The sequence below is a fragment of the Ziziphus jujuba genome, chromosome 11, assembly GCF_031755915.1.
Source record: "Ziziphus jujuba cultivar Dongzao chromosome 11, ASM3175591v1".
In the NCBI taxonomy this organism is placed as follows: Eukaryota; Viridiplantae; Streptophyta; class Magnoliopsida; order Rosales; family Rhamnaceae; genus Ziziphus; species Ziziphus jujuba.
In genome coordinates, this window is record NC_083389.1 from 6260580 (window position 1) to 6280217 (window position 19638).

The window sequence follows — 19638 nt, forward strand, 5'->3', positions numbered from 1 at the left end:
AACTTACATATTACAGCGTGTCGCGGGAGGCCCACTCATGGTGAGTCTGTGACTTACTTAACGTGCTAGCTTAGACTAGTTGAATATAAAAAGAAATTCTCACTTTTCGATTTTCAATTTTCCACCATTTTAACTTCAAACCATTTGAGCAAACCTTACAATAAAGACAAAAGCTTGGAAAAGTGGAAAGACCTGTAAAAAAAAATTTAGCTTATTTGGGATTATGAGATAGCCAGAAGATTCATCTTATATATACAAAGAAAAGAGGGTAATATTCATGCTATCATTTCAAGATAGAGCGTGAACAATCGTTCATAGATTAATCCTGCTTTAATAATTAATAATGCATTTTTTAAAGTTAAGTACAACCTTTCGACCGTTAGAAAATATGAAAAAAGTAGCATCTTTTTTACTGATCAGATCATTAGGGCGAGACACAATAAATAAATTAAAAAAGAATAGATGGGAAGAGTACACTACATGATAAAATATTAAACTCTTTCTAATGGTGGAATTGAGAGCCTTTTTTTTTTTTTTTTTTTTTTTTTTAGGAAAAGAAAAAGGCAAAAAGAAATTCTAAAAGCTTCATTCAGGTACTTGAAGTAGAATTCAAAATTATCGTACCGCGTACTAATAGTCTAATATACTAAAGAAGATCATAGACATGAAATAACAGTATCAAGATATTGAAAAGTGTGACTCACATTACCCTTCTTTTAAGAAAGGTTTTTGAAACAAATTTCGCCGTTAAAAACCTTTTAGTCCTTACATTACAAACCCTAGAACTTTTAAATTTTTATTTTTATTTTTATAATTAACAGTATCTAATTAAGCAACTGCCAAACGGAGACTAATAAGGCACTGGGAAAACTCGAACACTGTCCAAAACAGGTCCACAGAGATGACCAAAATCATGGAGATTGGTGTGATAATTGGCACTGTAAAATGTTATCCGTGTTCTATCTGAAATTGCTTGGAACTTGAAACTTGCAGTTTTAAACCCACCATTTCCTTTGGATTCAAAAGGGACTTTCAGAGTCTGCTTAGCAGCAAAAGCTTCAACCACCATGGATCCATGGCAACCATTCTTGGCATCTCCAATAGAGAAGGTGAGGTTGTAGGACTTGTTTGAGATGGTTCTGATGATTTGAGCAATGGCACTTTCTCTCCCTCCAACCAGTTCGATTGCAGCAAAACCTGAAGGAACTGAAAAGTGCTTACTGTCTATATATTTCACTGGTTTCAGGGATTCAATGATCCACCCTGGGAGTGGTGAAACTAGGTCTTGAACCTTGGGAGGGAGGAGGATTCCAGTTGAGAAGTTCTTGAATACATGAGGACCAATTTCAAAGTTACCGTTTTTCACTAGGTTTCCTGAGTTGAGGAAAAATATTCAAAAACAAACAAAAATAGAAGGCATAAATCCAGTGAAACATGGTTGTTTTAGACTAGATCTTTGTTTAGTCATAGATAAATACCTTTGGTGTATCTGAGAGGCAACATTTCCTTGATTGCAATGGCATCCAAGAGGGGTCCACAACTGGGGTCCTCTTGAATTCCAGGGTTATGAAATGTCAACTTGACAACCTTGGAGTTTGCTTGGAAAGCCCAACCATAAGTGTCACCACCATTACTGCTATAAAGGGTCTGAATGGAAAGGTCTGCTGACTGACCAGGGACTGAGATCCTGAGCATCTCATCTTGGGCACAAGTTCTAGTGGCACCAAATGTGAGTGAGTAGATTGAGCCTGGCTTAACTGTCAAGTTCTGGGAAATGGAAGCCTCATTGCCAAGCCTTACAGCATGGGTCCCACGAGGAACAGCAAAGTAGAACCCACCAGGCTGGGTTCCACCTGAGACGTACTCCACCAGGCCACTGATTTCCCATTTGGGAAGTGAGTATTTCCCTATGATCACTGTTTTCTTGAGGTTGGAAGACTTGGGAGCTTCTTCAAAGTTGCCATTTGGAAGTAGTCCTGAGCAGGGTATGTAAAATTGTTACTTCAAGACCAAACTTGCAATTGCAAGTAAAATCAAGCACTAAAATTTTAGAATTACCACCCCCCCTCCCCCTCCCCCCCCCAAAAAAAAAAAAAAAAAGTGCAAAAATTTTTTACTTGAAAAATAACGTCGAGTACTACAAGTAGAGATAGAAGCTTACCGTCAAGAGGACGAGGAACAGCTGCAGAAGCAGAGGCATTGGAGAGGGAGAGAAGGGACAGAAAGCAAAATATGACAAAGAAAGCCATGTTTTGTAGCGAAAAGAAGTAGATAAAACCGAGGCCTTTATAGACACATATATAGGGGTCTAAACTAGTGGGATTTCAATATGTTTAATTTTGGCTAATCAATGGGATACAAATATAAAATATGTAAGATGCCGATGCCGTTCCCGGTTCCCATTAATAGTTTTGAATTGTTGGAAACTCGAAAGCAAAGCCCACGTTAAAGTAGCACCAAATTAGCCGTGAGAAGTGTCTGTTTGTCTCCGTTTTCCAACGCTAAGAGACTTTCTTTTCCAAAGGCTGTCTAGTGTATGAGGGCTGGCTCCCACTTGAACCTTCATTGGTTGCCGTGATTTGCTCCTTAAGTGTTCAAAATCCAAGACTTCCATTGTGCTCACTCTGCTTTAGATTGGAACTTAAAAAAGCTTAATATGTACTAGTTTCGTACAAGGCTGACTATTTATCAAAAGAGCGTGTTTATAAGTCAATCTGATTATATTCACCGAAAAATAATAATAATAATAATCTGATTTTATTTTTCTTCGGTAAATCGAAATTAATTGAAGATTCGGAGTCATGTGATGCGAGGGAAATTATGTACGAATGGTACCATCTGCCTGTGAGGCGACCGACAATTTACTCGAAAAAAAGAAAAGAAAAAAAAGGTGGCATCTGTCATCTTGCCACATGTAAAATTGTAAATAATTTCAACACAACCGATTTCTGCAAAGAGTTGGGTCTTATAAAGCGGCCAATTAGTGAGGCCGGTTCTGAAAGGAGAATAAAAAAGAATATAAGTAGATACAGTGACGCGGTCAATTCCATATGAGAAAGTAGATCCAATAGCTTTGATTTGAGTTCATTGAGGGTGATCAGTACATTCAGCACAAGCAGATTCATAATAATTGAGGATTCCGAGATTCAAGGATCATAATAATTGATCACCGTAAGGATCACGCTTTTGATGTTTGGCATCTCCACTAGATCGTTACAGTGCGGGTGAAAAGAAGTTGTAGATCTGGTGAAGAATGTGGATGATTCCAATATTCTATGATCCCAAATTCGAATATTCACAGTCACACTGTAGATTGACTAATCCCTTAATGATATGAGGGGGTTTTAGTCAAAGAGCTAAAGAAAGTAGTGTAGATTGACAAGGGGCTGTTTAATATGCTTTTGTATTCAAGAATATTTAATGAACAATCAAAAATCGATCAGGAAAAAAAAGAGTAAAATGGACAGCTAACCGTAGTTCCTTTTAAGCTGTCGATCAATTAGAAATTATACACACTTTCAATGAGACATATTTTTTATTTTTTGGGTAATACACTTTCGAAGAGACATCTAAGTAACAAAAGAATGATTTTGATTCTTTGGTTTTACTGGCATCAAAGGGACCAAACCTACTTCTGATAGCATTTATATATTTTTTTCTAAACTGGTAACAGAAAACACCATTTTGTAGGGCATTGACGGTTTTTTTATCATGAGTGCGTCATCCAGAATGATCCGCCACTATTCAATTTACATTGTCACAGTGTCATATTTACTTAAAATCCACGTACAACCTGCCTGGCTTAGTACCAAAATTAGCAAACCAAGCATTCGCAGTTTAATTTTCAAAGCGATACTGCAACCTTTCTACTAAAACAAATAACCTTTTATAACCCAAAACACACCCTCCAATATTTTTAGCGAAAGCTAAACTGACTAGCAACTTTCAGTCAATCCATTAGAGTTTATGGGTCAGGCTATTTGACCATCCCTTACAAATGTTCAATGAAGGGGTTCACGGAATTTAATTACCGTTCTCTCTTTAGCACAACATAAGATTATTATCTTATTTTGGAGGAAAGTTATCAAAAAAGAAAAGAAAAAAAAGAAGATTATTAATGAGGCATAAATACCAAATTGTAAGTATGAAATAATAGATCAACCAAATATTCACCCGTTAACAAAATTTCTATCAAAGGGGGCATTTCTTAGTCTTAGAAAACAACTTAGAAAAGTAAACAATCCCAAAACAGAGCAACTAAGTTCAAAGAGACAAAAAAAGAAGTGAAACTCCTTAAAAACACCCCTAGCCTTAGGCCTTATCAGCTTTGGCAGCAGTTGCAGCGGCTTGTCCCCTGAGCCGACCAGTTCTCCTAGCAGCAATGAGACCCACCTTTTGGCCAGGAGGAGCATCACGCCTGACTGTGCTTGCATGTCCAATATGCTGGTGATTACCTCCTCCGTGAGGATGCTCAACTGGGTTCATAGCCACACCACGTACCTTTGGCCAGCAGTTTCTCTTCACTCTAAATTTGTGATAAGCATTACCAGCTTTAAGAAGAGGCTTCTCAGTCCTACCTCCCCCTGCAACCTGCCCAACCATTGCCCTACAGCCGCTTGGAACAATCTTCTTCGCACCAGAAGGAAGCTTCACCCTGATAACATGTGCACAAACCGCATTACAATGATGCAAAATACTAAACAACCAATGAGATCATCAACTGTGTTATAGTGATAAATGATAAGAATACCACTTAAGAGACTCCTAAACCTAAACACTTTTCAACAACCTATCAGCAGCCACACAAAAAAAGTGATAAAAGGCAATTGTAAATATTAAGTTGACTAGTGGTAGTAGCATTTCTATGTATCGATTTTCATTCCACATGTCAACCAAAAAAAAAAAAATGTAGCCATCCAGGTTTGTGAACTCACCCTTAAAGCCTGAAGCATCCTAAAATTAGAGGCCAAAACAAAACCAGGATTCCAGAAGCACATAATTAGAGAAGCCATAAAACTTCAACACAATTGTCAAGTATAAATCAGGCAGCAATTTTCCTTGAAATATAGCGAAAGGAATAAAATTTTAACACACGAAATACACTGCCAAAATCAACTTCTTAAAAAGCAAAGTAAAGCATGATATTTTAACCACGATTTTTCTGAAAAAGGGTAAAAGTTATAGGAAAACTGAATTGAGTAAATATGGTATTTGTGAACTAACCCTAAAGGAGCCATACCACGACCTTGAACACATATAAAACTATAACGTTTAAATTAAATACCATGTTAACTTCCACTAAATAAAACGACAATTGTTAAGTGTAAATCATTCAGCAATTTACTTGGCAACATAAGGAAAACAATACCATTTTAACAAATGAAAGATAATGCCACAATCAACTCTTTGAGAAGCAAAGTAAAGCATAATTTTTCTAACCATCATGTTACTGAAAAGGGCAAAATTTAAGGACAACAGCATTGAACGAACTTCTGCTAGCGAATTAGGCGTATCTAAAGAACAAAAACATCATTCTTACAGGATTTGACCCAAATAAACATTGACTTCGCTTCTTAAGCAAAAATTGATGGAGAAGATTACAACGAAATGTTAGGAGCAAGCGATAAAGATAATATACCTGGTGGTGTCGTTGTCGGGGTTATGGCTGATAACAATGGCGTAATCACCAGAAGCCCTAGCAAGGACACCGCGATCACCGACATGGTGCTCAACGTTGCAGACCACAGCCCCTTCAGGGATGGATCTGAGCGGCAAGACGTTGCCGACGACGAGAGTCGCCTTCTTGCCACAGTAGATGAACTGGCCGGTGTACATGCCCTCGGCGGCGACGAAGAGCTCTTTCTGTTTCTTGTACCTAAAAGGGTGACGGAAGGCGACCTTGGCAAGTGGAGCTCCACGGCCAGGATCGTGAATGATATCGGTGACGACACCTTTGAGGTAACCATTTCGCTCGCCGAAGTCCAAACTTCTGAACCGGGCTGGTCCCTTGCGGTGGTGCGTGTGGGACTTGAACACCGATCCCGCACCTTTACGCTGAGCACGAATAACTCTCCCCATGGCTGCGCTTCGAGATAGAGAGAGAAAGAGAGAGCAAAAACTCTTTGTAGCGGCCAAATGGAGATGGAAGAAGGTATAAAGAGAAAATTAGGGTTTCACGATTCTATGAATTAGGCTGGAACAAAACGGTGTCGTGTCTTTAGCCACGGGCCTGTTTATTGAAATGAATTCGGATTAGGCAGGACTAGTTTATCTCTGGTCCAACCATTTTCACGCTAAGCCTGACTTGATTGGGCTCGACTAGAATAAGTTCGGTCCAACAAACATATAAAAATGCTATTATATATATAAATGTTTTAAAGTAAATACCTAAAACCTGAAGATTATAATATCCCATATAATAGTGGGGTGTAGTTCTTAAAATGAAAAAAGAGAAAATAGTAGAAATCGTAAGAGATGATAGTTATTTTCGAAAAAGAGAGGGAGGATTGATGGTGCAATTATATTTGGAATCTATCCATTTAGTCAAGGTCTTATAGATTTTTGTTGGATATATCTTATAAATTTTTGTTGGGCATCATCAAGAAGATTGAATAAGGATCCAATAAAAGCCCACTTTTATGTTCAATACTTCTGACCTGAGTGTATTCAAGCGTATGAGATCTTCAACTTCGATACTAACTTATGCAAGATGATGCAATCATTTAAAAAAAAAAAAAAATTGCAATTAATGAGAGGAGTGCAATCAATTTCTATTAACCATTTAGGACCAAATCCCACAGCATACTTCTTTTCGAATTCTTCTTATTTAGTTAAATCTACTACGTTAGATTAACCTGTTAGATAATAAACAGATTTTACATATTTTTGTTGTACCTTCATTTTCAAGATGCAGATGCACCATAAGTTCATTCTAATATTCGATAATATTCCTACATCAAGGATAGTTCTTAAAAACATAATCCAAAGATATTTAAAGGATTTTTTTTTAGTCACTAAACAGATCTTAATAATCAAGTATTAGGCATATTCACTAAAAAATAAAAAATAAAAAAAAATCATAGAATTAGGCATTACTGGTTGCATTTTACAAATTGTTTTGCTTACAGAAGCCTAAAATAGCTCACTAAGGAAAGACAGATGAATGATAATCATACTACAAATGCTAAAAATCTATCATAACAGAAAATTGAAATGCAAATTCATTTTCCTCATTCATAAAACTCCATTAGATGAAAATTGATGAGTATAAGCTCCCACTTAATTTTTTGTGGCAATCCATCAGAATGCAAAAAGATAGAGTGGACAGTTTTGTTTATTTATCATCCTTTTGTTTATGTGATTAATTACTTGGTAATTGGTTGTTGAGTATAAGCTCCCGCTTAATTTTTTGAGGCAATCCATCAGAATGCAAAACGATTGAGTGGGCAATTTTGTTTATTTATCATCCTTTTGTTTATGTGATTGATTACTTGATGATTGGTATTGCTGTTTGGTTTGTGAAAATTCTGATAAATATTAAGAATTTTTTTTAGCCAAAATATTAATAGATTTGTTTGGGATTAAGATTTGTCGTTCAATTTGTTTTCTAAATATCCCCCAAGAAAAAAAAAAAGGTGCTTGTTTTGTAGATTTTTTTTTCCCCCTTAAAAAGCATTTTAAGTGTGTGGACTAACCTTAACCTTATTTATTAAAATAAGGTTTGACTGACCGAAGGGGTGTTAATAAAAAATTTAAAGCTGTAATTTTCTGAAAAGGTTGGAAGAGTAAATGGGTGTTACTGTAATTTTCGATAAAATTATTTTTGAAGCCCATGCACTAAACAGGAAAGGAAGTCCGAAACATCCTTATTAGTGTTGGAAAAGGGAAACGCAATCACAATTTCCCTAGTCTTTTTTTCTTTTTTTCTTCTTTTCAAAGCTTGGCCACCAAGTTAACCATTCTATAAATAGCTTATCCAACAATCTAAGAAGAAAAAATAAAGAAGAACTCTCTCTCTCTGGCTCTCTGAAAGAAAAAAATAAATACTACTACAATGGCGTCAAAGAAGATTACACTGAAGAGCTCGGAAGGCGAGGCTTTTGAGGTAGAGGAGGCGGTTGCTGTTCAATCGGAGACCATCAAGCACATGATCGAGGACGATTGCGTCGACAACGGTATTCCTCTGCCAAACATGAGCAGCAAGATTCTGGCAATGGTCATCGAGTACTGCAACAAGCACAAGGACGTGGCTGCTAATTCCAATAATGGTGAGGATCAGGACCTCAAGGCCTGGGACACCGACTTCGCGAAGGTGGACCAGGCCACACTCGTCGACCTCATTCTGTCTGCAAACTACTTGAACATCAAGAGCCTGCTGGACCTCACGTGCCAAGCTGTTGCAGACATGATCAAGGGAAAGTCCCCCGAAGAGATCCGAATGACTTTTAACATCAAGAATGATTTTACCCCTGAGGAAGAGGAGGCCATTCGCAATGAGAACCGATGGGCTTTTGAATAGTCATTATTACAACTCTTTCCATGCAGATTTTTTTTTTTTTTTTTTTAAAACTTTTGAATGTGGACAAATATATTCATTAAGTTTAGGTTTAATTATTGGTTTGTTTTTTAACAAGCTAAGCAGGATGTTCTGGTTTTAACAAGTCCTCTATTCTAATTGGATGTCAATGTTGAAATTTAAAAAAAGAAAAAAAGAAAAAAAGAAAAAAAGAAAAAAAGAAAAAAAGAAAAAAAGAAAAAAAGAAAAAAAAGATAAAAAAAGAAAGAAGCTATATGACCAATCTTAGCCAAAAAAATGTTAATTTAGCCAAATTCATTAAAAATTGTTTTGAGTTAAAATGATAAAAGGGAATGCAACTAATTTCCCTAAAAAATTGGATTAAAAATAGCAACAAGTTTTTATATTAATCATAAAAGTCTGGATTAAAAAAATAAAAGTTTGCATAAGAGCGTTATTGTACGGTAGAGACACACCACTAAACAATTTGATTAGAATGCTTTTTTCAATAGATGTTAATATGACTTATAAAATCTTTTTCGAACTACCTTATCAGCCAACGTAGACGGTCAGAGGTCGGTCAGGTCAAAGACTGGTCATCACTCATAAAATTTGGATTAATGCCAATCAAAGTTCAGTCAACGCCAGTCAAAGGCTGGTCAACATCCGCGTCACAAAAGTTTTATATTTTTTTACTTTTCAACAGAAATATTAAATAGTTTTGTTTATATGATTAAACATTAATATTTTTATATCATTGTTCGGCTTCAAGCATAAATTGGTAAACTTGTCATCTTAAAGTGGGTTAATATAAATAAAACAAAGAAGTTGTAGTAGTCAAAGAGTGTAATTTCCAAAAAAATAATAATAATAAAATAAAATAAGTATAATTTTCAAAATAAAACCTACATAGATTGGACCTACTTTCTCTACATTTGAATATGGCTGTAAATAGTATGTAAAATGATTTTTACAAAAAAGAACAAGATCATCCATATCCATCTTTAATTATGTTAACAAATTATACAATATCCGTTGGAAATAGAAACTAAAAATGGGAACACAAATTCAATGGCAATAACTGAGCTAGGATATTTTCAGATCCTATATACATTTTAAAGATGTGAAAAAGGATTTTCAAGCATCTTCAATAGCGTGCATATCTTTTATATTTGCCAAACTCGTGTGTGTTATTTCAGGTAGATATTATGATGTTGGCTCAACTTGCCATCTTTGCATACTATACTCATTCTAGAAAGAAAGCCGCTTTCAAAATGTTACAAGGATTTTCATGCCACTTGGGTCTCCCTGCCAAGATGCAGAAGAAAATTAGTATAAAGTTACTACCATTTGGGTCACTAAACATATGTACATTCTTAGTGAATGCTATCTCTACAGACTATATTTGCCTTTAATGGTCAAAAAACCTTTTTATCCAGTGTCTATGAATGATATCCTTAGACTTTAGTTTCAAATTCCAAATAATGGACGGAGACTTTAATGCGATGCAAGGAAACACAGACTAACATTTACCACAAAACAGAAAGGGAAACAGAGGAGGATAAGGAAACTATCCTAATACACGGTGGGTCTCCAATATGTACCAGGAATTTTTTTTTTGATGGAATATGTATACTAAGCAGACTAGGAGTAGGACTCTTGGTCAACAAGTTAACCCCGTTCTATAAAAACCTTATTCTAGAATCCCTGTTCGTTATTCTCTCAACTCTATAGAAGAAACTTTTACAAATAAAAATTAAAAAAAAAAAAGGAAAATTTTCTCTTCTCTCTCTCTTTCTTGAAAGAAACAAATATATAAAAATTACTACAATGGCTGAGCCGTCTTCTTCGTCTTCATCTATGAAGAAGATTACGTTGAGGAGTTCGGACGGCGAGACTTTCGAGGTAGAGGAGGCGATCGCCGCTCAATAGCAGACGATCAAGCACATGATTGAGGACGATTGCGCCGACAGCGGCATTCCTCTGCCAAACGTGAGTGGCAAGATTCTGGCGATGGTCATCGAGTACTGCAACAAGCACAAGGACGACGACGTGGATGCTAATTCCTATAATGATCAGGATCAGGATCTGAAGACCTGGTACACCAACTTCGCCAAGGTGGACCAGGCCACGCTCTTCGACCTCCTTCTGGCAGCGAACTACTTGAACATCAAGAGCCTGCTGGACCTCACGTGCCAAACTGTTGCAGATATGATCAAGGGAAAGACCCCTGAAGAGATTCGTGAGATTTTTCACATCAAGAATGACTTTACCCCCGAGGAAGAGGAGGCCATTCGCAAGGAGAACCAATGGGCTTTCGAATAATCAACATACAACTCTTTCCATGCCGTTTTTATTATTATTGTCTTTCTTTTTACTTTCTTTCAATGTGGACAAATATTAATTTTACAAGTTAATGTTTAATTTCTTTATACTTATTCATATTGCATGTCGATAACAATTTATTATTATTGCTTTTTCTTTATGATGAAAATTTTTTTATAGCTTTTACAGTCTATGTTTTTTTTTTTTTTTTTCCCGAAAATATTCTTTGATAGGAAGATATATGACATGCATGATGCTATGTTCATTCCATTCATGTTTATTAAAGTTTACGAAAGTCAGAGTGGAATGACAATTTAAAAGCAATGTGAAATTCTTAAAAAAGGCAATGGCTTGGGGTGCAAAGAATTTTGAACTATTTGCTATGATTCTACCGATTCCATTGTCTCAAGTGTAGGTTCAATTAAATGCCCAGTTTCTCATATTATGTCTTAGGTATAATCATGTTTGTAGGAGGATAACCCCTCCCACATTATTTGATAATGTGTGTTCAAAAATAATTAAAAAAAAGTATAAATTATAATATTTACTTAAGCTGCTAGAAAAGAAATAAAAAACTAGAAAATCTTGTAAATCTATAAAAATGCTGCAAAAGTTAATTTGGTTTACCTAATATTATATATAAAAGTCTAAAAGTTAAAGATTTACCATTTCTAATTGTAATTTGTTTAATGCAGTGCTAATGCACTTAAAAAAAAAAAAAAAGAAAAAAAAAAACGCAATTTGTTTGTGTTTACTGCATCTTATACCATGAATGCCTCAATCACGCATATTTTCTTTTATTTCCCATTAAGAAAAGCACAGTGACTGAGAAGAACTTGCTGGAATGGATGAAAAGCACAGTGACCGAGAAGAACAGAACTTGCTGGAGTGGATAGCAGATAGATGGATGTAGATGGATGCCGCAGTGTGCACACAATAGTCGCCGGGTAGAAGGAAAACGAAAGCACAGACGCAAAATTTGAAATTAGCGGCTTTTAATCTAACCTGTAATTACTTAGAAAAAATGACCTATCATTAATATTACACGTGGAAGTACGTGAGGCTGTACACATTGTGTACGGAAAATTTTCTCCATTTGGATTTAATTTAAGATGTGAATAATCAGCTTCGTTTTTCACCGTAATGTTCATAGTTTGTCCAAAAGATAAATTCGTAATCTAAGTAGGTACTCATCCACTCACAATTTTCCATCTGTAAAAATGATTTTTTATTTTTTCATTTGGTAAATGTACTGTTAAAAGAAAAATTATAATAATAATAATAATTAAGATGACTCTAAGGGGGATGTATTCAATTTAAAATTTGAAAGATTTTAAAAGTCTTTTAAAATTTTGAGGTATTCGATTTAGATTTTAAAGGAGTCCATACAAATCTAATGATATTCAATTTAGATTTTGATGGATTTTATAAAAGTACATTAAAATCTAGATGTATTCAATTAGGATTTTATATAATTCTTTTAAAATCTGGTGGTATTCAAAAGGTCATTGATTTTAAAAGACTTTAAAAAATGATGGATTTTAATGGATTTGAAAGGATTTTAACAGGGAAATTGTGAAGAAAATTGTCAATATGAAATCCACCTTTAAATCCAAAGATTTCATTGTATTCTTACAAAATCTTTATGGAATCTGTAGAATTCCATAACAATCCATCAAATCCTTTAAAATCTATAATTCATTTTAAATCTATCAAACTCTAAATTGAATACATCCCTCTAAGTATGTCTAACCGTACGTCTCTTTCTTCGTCTTCAAGAAACAGAGACCCCAAAATTCCCCAAAACCCCCCAAAACAGAGGACGGATTCGAGGAGACAATGGTTGGATTGGAGCCCTTCAAAATGGGCATCGCTCGGAAGAGACGTGCTGGAAGAGATTGCGAAGCGATTCGCCACTCGTACGGACATTCTCCAACTGCGAGCTGTCTGCTCCTCTTGGCGATCTTCAGTCCCTCTTCCACCCAAAAAGCCTCTCCAACCCTGATGGCTCGCCTCTCCAACTTCCATTTCCAATCGATTCCAGCAAATGCCTTCACGTAGAGGCTAGAGGTCACTTCTTGCTCGACTAGAGCACTGTCTATTGCATCGAAACCCTTGAAAAATATTTCAAGCGCTTGGAGTTCCACCAAGAACTGGTTTGTCGGGATTGAATATGCAGATTCCTCCGGGAAAGTGCGTCCTCAAGGATCCTCTTACCAGAATCACCATCGAAAAACTGGGTAAGATTGCTATTTTGCTCAATAGGGATATCAACTTGTTGGATTACAGGGTGAGTCAGAGACGTAGGTAAAGCATAAGGTCTTGACTCTGTTGGAATTGGAAAAATCGATTGCGGTGAAGTTTATGAACTGAAATCCACTCTAATTATAAACGTCGTTGTGGTTCATAAGTGGCTATTGAACCTGATGAGATATTGGCAATTTAAAAAAAGGGTGATGAGAAATGGACGAAAGTTAATGATGGGCGTGTGGGTTCTCTTTTTCAGGATGTTGCTTTTCACAATGGAAGGTTTTACGCTGTGGATTGCATGGGATTGACTATAGCAGTTGATCCTTCATCTTTGAAACTCACTCAAGTTGCACCTCTAATGGTAACCCATGGGCATAGATTTGGGGTTTTGTTTATGTGGCGGTAAAGCCACTTTTTGGCATAAGTAATGTTGACAAGTCAAAATTGGCAATGCATTCACATATAGCGCAACTTTCCTTCCTTTGTGAAGGCGGTAACAAAGCAATTTTTATCTTTTAAGCCAATTTATTTGACCAAGGAAGAAAGATGACAACAATTAATAAGCTGTCATGATGGAGTCAAAATTCAATTTTAATTTTACTAACTCCACCGCCTCTTTTAACCGCCTCATACACCTTTATATATATGTGTTTTCCTTCTTTGAAAATGGTGGTTCCATCTCATATAGAAGTGATTCCATTTTGATGTGAGAATTACACATAGTAACAAAGAGAGAGAAAGAGAGTATTAGAGAGAAAAGAGAAAATTAAAAAAGGATTTTTCCTAAATATTTTTGTCTTTCCTTTGTAAGAGAGTGTGTAGATTTTCTTACTATAAGAGAGAGGGTATTGTTATTTATGTTCTCCTTATTTTAGAGGGAAATTATTTTTTATTCTTTTGCTATGATAAAATTTTTCTACAATTGTCAATTATTTTGTGTGTATTTTATTTGAATATTTTGCACACAACTTCTCATTTTTATCATTTCTATTTCAGCTGCAATTGTGAGTTTTATACCTCAATTTCCTAACAAGTAGTATTAGAGTCCGATTCATAAGTACCTGCAACAATGGCGGCAAAGTATGAAATAGAAAAATTCAATGGAAGTAATTTCTCATTGTGGAAAATGAGAATTAAAGCAGTTTTAAGAAAAGATAACTGCTTGGCGGCAATTTTTGAAAGGCCCGCAGAGTTCCTTGATGATGATAAGTGGAACGAGATGGATGGCAATGCTATTGCTAATCGGCATCTAGCACTAGCCGATGAAGTATTGTCCAGTGTGACGGAGAAAAAGACGGCAAAAGAAATTTGGGACACACACACAAAATTATATGAGACCAAATCACTGCACAACAAAATTTTCTTAAAAAGAAGACTTTACACTCTTCGGATGATGGAGTTAACGACTATGACAGATCACATCAACACCCTCAATATTTTATTTTCACAGCTCACAGCAATGGGGCATAACATCGATACGGGTGAATGTGCTGAAATTTTGCTCCAAAGTCTACCTGATTCGTATGATCAACTCATTGTCAACATAACCAACAACGTAGAAATTTTAGTCTTCGATGATATTGCAGCCGCGGTTCTTGAAGAAGAAAGTCGGCGTAAAAGCAAAGAAGATAGATTGGGAAGCTCACAACAAGTGGAAGCTTTGGCGATGACGAGAGGGAGATCAACGGAACGTGGCCCCAGTGGGAGTCAAAATCAGAGTAGATCAAAATCCAGAAGCAAGAAGAATGTCAAATGTCATTATTGTGGCAAGAAAGGTCACTACAAAAGGAAGTGTTGGCATCTCAAGAAGAATGAAGAAAACAAAAGAAAAGGTGTTAGAGTCATCAAAAGTTTAAGGTTGTGTCGCGAGTACCTTGGATGACGGTGAAATTTTATACAGCGAAGCAATAATAGTTACTGAAGGCAGAAAAAGATTTGCTGATGTTTGGCTTATGGACTCAGGAGCAACATGGCATATGACCCCCTGTAGAGAATAGTTCCACCAATATGAACCTATCTCAGGAGGACCTGTGTTCATGGGAGACGATCATACCTTGGAGATCGTTGATATTGGTACTGTCAAATTGAAGATGTATGATGTGGTACGGTTCGCACCATTCAGAAAGTACGACATGTGAAAGGCCTAAAGAAAATCTATTATCTTTGAGACAATTAGACAATAGTGGGTGCAAAACCTATATTCAAGATGGAATCATGAAAATAGTTAAAGGGGCACTTGTGGTGATGAAAGCGGAAAAGATAATTGCAAATCTGTACATGCTTAAAGGAGAAACACTACAATAAGGAGAAGAATCTACAAAGTCGACAAGCTCTCCAGACGAATCAATGATGATGTGGCACCGTAAGCTTGGCCACATGTCGGAACGAGGTTCGAAGATTCTTGCTGAACAAAAGCTTCTTCCAAGGCTCAAAAAGGTTTCATTACCATTTTGTGAGCATTGTGTTATTAGTAAGCACAATAGATTAAAGTTTAGCAGTTCTAATGCTAGAAGCAAAGCTATCTTAGAGTTGATCCACTCTGATGTTTGGCAAGCACCAGTTCTATCCCTAGGAGGTGAAAGATACTTTGTATCTTTTATTGATGATTACTCCAGGAGATGTTAGGTGTATCCAATCAAAAGGAAGGCGGATGCATTTCCAGCTTTGAAAATATTTAAAGTGCGGGTGGAACTTGAATCTGAGAAAAGGATCAAGTGTTTGAGGACGGACAATGGAGGAGAATATACTAGTGCAAAATTTGATAGCTTCTGTTAACAAGAAGGTACTAAGAGGCAGTTCACGGTGGCAGACACTCCACAACAAAATGAAGTAGCAGAACGGATGAACAGAACCTTGTTGGAATGGACAAGAGCAATGTTGAGAATTACAGGGATAGCCAAGTCATTTTGGACAAAAGCAGTCACGACCGCTTGCTATGTGATCAATCGATCACCATCAATCGCAATTGATCTAAAAACGCCAATGGAGATATGGACTGATAAGCCAGCTAATTATTCTCACTTACATATATTTGGAAGTCCTGTTTATGTTATGTCCAACTCCCAAGAAACATCAAAGCTGGATCCAAAATCTAGAAAATGTATTTTCTTAGGGTATGCTGATAGAGTTAAGGGGTACCGTCTGTGGGATCCCATTGCCCACAAGGTAATAATCAGCAGAGATGTGATATTCAAAGAAAATAAAATATAAGAAAATGAAAATGATAGCATGTCGAAAGAGAAACCAGAGACTACTATAGTTCAAGTCAAAGATAGGGAAGAACAAAATGCTCTAGATTCTTCTGAAGCAGCACCAGAGCACGAAGAACGAGAGCAAGCTGAGTTTGCAACTCCACAAGTTCGATGGTCAACTAGGGAGAGAAGAGAACCAGCTTAGCACTCAGAATACATTATGGAGGGTAATGTTGCATACTGCCTTCTAATAGAGGATGGAGAGCCATTAACATTCCAAGAGGCTACAAAAAACCCAGAAGCTTTTCTGTGGATGGCAGCAATGCAAAAAGAAATTGAAGCTCTCCATAAAAACAAGACATGGGATCTTGTTCCACTACCACAAGGAAGGAAGTCTATCGGCAACAAATGGGTCTATAAGATCAAAAGAGATAGCAATGACCAAATGGAGCGTTATCATGCTAGATTGGTGGTGAAAGGATTTGCTCAGAAAGAATGTATTGATTTCAATGAGATATTTTCTCCTGTTGTTCGACTTACAACAGTTCGTGTGGTCCTGGCGATGTGTGCCACATTTAACTTGTATTTAGAGAAGTTGGATGTCAAAACTGCATTTCTTCATGGAAAACTTGAATAAGAGATTTATATGCTCCAACCAGAAGGTTTTGAAGAAAAAGAAAAAAAGAACTTGGTTTACAGGTTGAATAAATCACTATATGGTCTCAAACAGGCGCCGAGATGTTGGTATAAGAGATTTGATTCCTTCATCATGATCCTTGGATACAACAGACTTAGTATCCTTGTGCTAACCACAAGAGATTTGGTGATGGTGATTTTATTATTTTGCTGTTGTATGTTGATTACATGTTGGTAGCAGGCCCCAACAAAGATCGTTTTAAAAATTTGAAGGCACAGTTGGCTAGGGAGTTTGAAATGAAGGACTTGGGATTGGCAAATAAGATTCTGGGGATGCAAATTTTCCGTGATAGAAATAATAGGAAGATATGGCTTTCTCAGAAGAATTACGTTAAGAAATGTTTGCAGCGTTTTAACATGCAAAATTGTAAGCCAATTCTTATCGTTCTTTCTATTAATTTCAAGTTTTCCTCAAGTATGAGTCCTAGCACCGAGAAAGAGAGGACGAAAATGTCTCAAGTACCGTATGTATCAGCAATGGATAGTTTAATGTTCACCATGGTATGCACAAGACCAGACATTGCACAAGTAGTGGGAGCGGTTAGTTGGTACATGGTGAATCCTGGTAGAGAGCATTGGAATACTATGAAGAGGATCCTAAACTATGTGAAGGGTACCTCAAATGCTGCATTATGTTATGGAGGATCAGACTTTACTGTCAGAGGCTATGTTGATTCAGATTATGCAGGTGATCTTGACAAAATCAAGTCCACCACGGGATATGTGTTTACTCTTGCTGAAGGAGCTGTAAGCTGGGTTTCAAAACTACAGTCTGTCGTGGCTACCTCTACAATGGAGACAGAATATATTGCAGCTTCGCAAGCTAGCAAAGAGGCAATTTGTTTGCAAATGGTACTGGTGGAGATTGGACACAAACAAGAGAAAACAACTCTATTTTGTGATAGTCAAAGCGCTTTGCATTTAGCAAAGAATCCAGCATATCATTCAAAGACAAAACACATACGAGTTCTATTTCACTTTGTTCGTGAGAAGGTGGAGGAAGGAAGTGTGGATTTTCAGAAAATCCATACTAAAGACAACCTGGCAGATTTTCTGACAAAGCCAATTAATATTGACAAGTTTGTGTTGTGCAGATCCTCCATTGGCCTAGCAGAAACATAAGCAAGCATGGAAATGAAATGGCAAAGTATAAAGGATAGAAGGGTTATAGCAAAAGTGGCTTTAAGTGGGAGATATGTGGCAGTAAAGCCACTTTTTGGCGTAAGTAATGTTGACAAGTCAAAATTGGCAATGCATGTATTTATTGCATTGACATATAGGCGGCAACTTTCCTTCCTTTCACAAAGGCGGTAACAAAGCAATTTTTATCTTTTAAGTCACTTCATTTGACCAAGGAAGAAAGATGACAACATTTAATAAGTTGTCATGATGGAGTCAAAATTCAATTTCAATTTTACTAACTCCACCGCCTCTTTTAACCGCCTCATACACCTTTGTATATATGTGTTTTCCTTCCTTGAAAATGGTGATTCCATCTCATATAGAAGTGATTCCATTTTGGTGTGAGAAATACACATAGAAACAAAGAGAGAGAAGGAGAGTATTAGAGAGAAAATTAAGAAATGATTTTTCCTAAATATTCTTGTCTTTCTTTTGTAAGAGAGTGTGTGGATTTTCTCCTATTATAAGAGAGAAAGTATTGTTATTTGTGCTCTCCTTATTTTATAGGGAAATTATTTTTTATTCTTTTGCTATAATAAAATTCTTCTACAATTGCCAATTATTTTGTGTGTATTTTATTTGAATATTTTGCAAACAACTTCTCATTTTTATCATTTCTACTTCAGCTGCAATTGTGAGTTTTATACCTTAATTTCCTTACAGTTTAAGCACTTTGTAAATTCACTTGGGAATTTGTTTCTGATTGATAAGTTTGTGGAGTATAGTTTTCATTTCGATGTTGAAGATTCTGATGGTGGTGGTAAGACCACTCGTTTAGAATTTTACAAGTTTAACGAAGACACAGCTGAATAGATTTCTGTGAAGGACTTGGGGGACCGGGTAATGTTCGTGGGAGATGGTTGTTGCTACTTTGTTTCAGCTAGAGATTCAGCTGGATTGAAGAACAACTGCATTTATTTCACTTATAGAAGCTTCAGCTGTCATAAGGATGGTTTACCAGGCTGTGTTGCTGGCTTTTTTGACTTGGATGATTATGATACTCAGCCGCTGGAATCTGCTGTTGGCTATTCTCAAATTTTCCGGCCAACCCCATCCTGGCTTGAGCGAAGATCAAGTTGAAGTTAAGGATATTATCTTTTAATTATCATGTTTTAGTTCGGTTGTTATCGGTTAATATCGATGCGTATTTAATTTAAATGTAAGTAAATGTTCCATGAGTGAAATTTCAATAATTTTATGTATTTTGATATTTCAATGACTTGGTGATAGTATAGACGATCATATCTTTCATTGGAATAATAAATTGCATGAAAGTAATATAGTTCAGGTGAATCATGCTTAATTTTCTGGACTTGTTGGGATTCTTTGACTGGATACTTTATATGCCTCGTTCTCTATTACCTGTTTCCTCAAACTTGTAAGTTGGATAGTAGTATCAGTTTTATGTATTTGTTTATAGTGTTCTTGTTTGTGTATGTGCATGTATATGTATATGTCTTTATATACGTATATATGTAC

The 19638-nt window shown here is 36.2% G+C and overlaps 4 protein-coding genes across 4 annotated transcripts; 2 read left to right on the plus strand and 2 right to left on the minus strand.

The window, feature by feature from the left end:
* Positions 1 to 665: 665 nt before the first annotated feature.
* On the minus strand, positions 666 to 2701 carry LOC107431704 (protein DUF642 L-GALACTONO-1,4-LACTONE-RESPONSIVE GENE 2). The gene is made up of 3 exons (XM_016042681.4): positions 2162 to 2701; positions 1479 to 1976; positions 666 to 1374 (listed from the first exon to the last, which is right to left on the minus strand). Exons 1-3 carry the CDS (start codon positions 2247 to 2249, stop codon positions 851 to 853), a joined length of 1110 nt encoding a protein of 369 aa, XP_015898167.3. The 5' UTR covers positions 2250 to 2701; the 3' UTR covers positions 666 to 850.
* Positions 2702 to 4311: 1610 nt separating this feature from the next.
* On the minus strand, positions 4312 to 6078 carry LOC107431740 (60S ribosomal protein L8-1). Its single transcript, NM_001323885.1, has 2 exons — positions 5639 to 6078; positions 4312 to 4654 (listed from the first exon to the last, which is right to left on the minus strand). The coding sequence occupies exons 1-2, from the start codon at positions 6076 to 6078 to the stop codon at positions 4312 to 4314; spliced, it is 783 nt and encodes a 260-aa protein (NP_001310814.1).
* A 1930-nt stretch (positions 6079 to 8008) lies between these two features.
* Positions 8009 to 8880, plus strand: LOC107431705 (SKP1-like protein 1A). The gene has a single exon (XM_016042682.4). The coding sequence runs from the start codon at positions 8054 to 8056 to the stop codon at positions 8516 to 8518; it is 465 nt and encodes a 154-aa protein (XP_015898168.1). The 5' UTR covers positions 8009 to 8053; the 3' UTR covers positions 8519 to 8880.
* Positions 8881 to 10331: 1451 nt separating this feature from the next.
* On the plus strand, positions 10332 to 10853 carry LOC107431713 (SKP1-like protein 1A). Its single transcript, XM_016042692.4, is given in 1 exon segment — positions 10332 to 10853. A coding segment is annotated over 1 exon segment (495 nt). The 5' UTR covers positions 10332 to 10345; the 3' UTR covers positions 10841 to 10853.
* The last annotated feature ends 8785 nt before the right edge of the window (positions 10854 to 19638 follow it).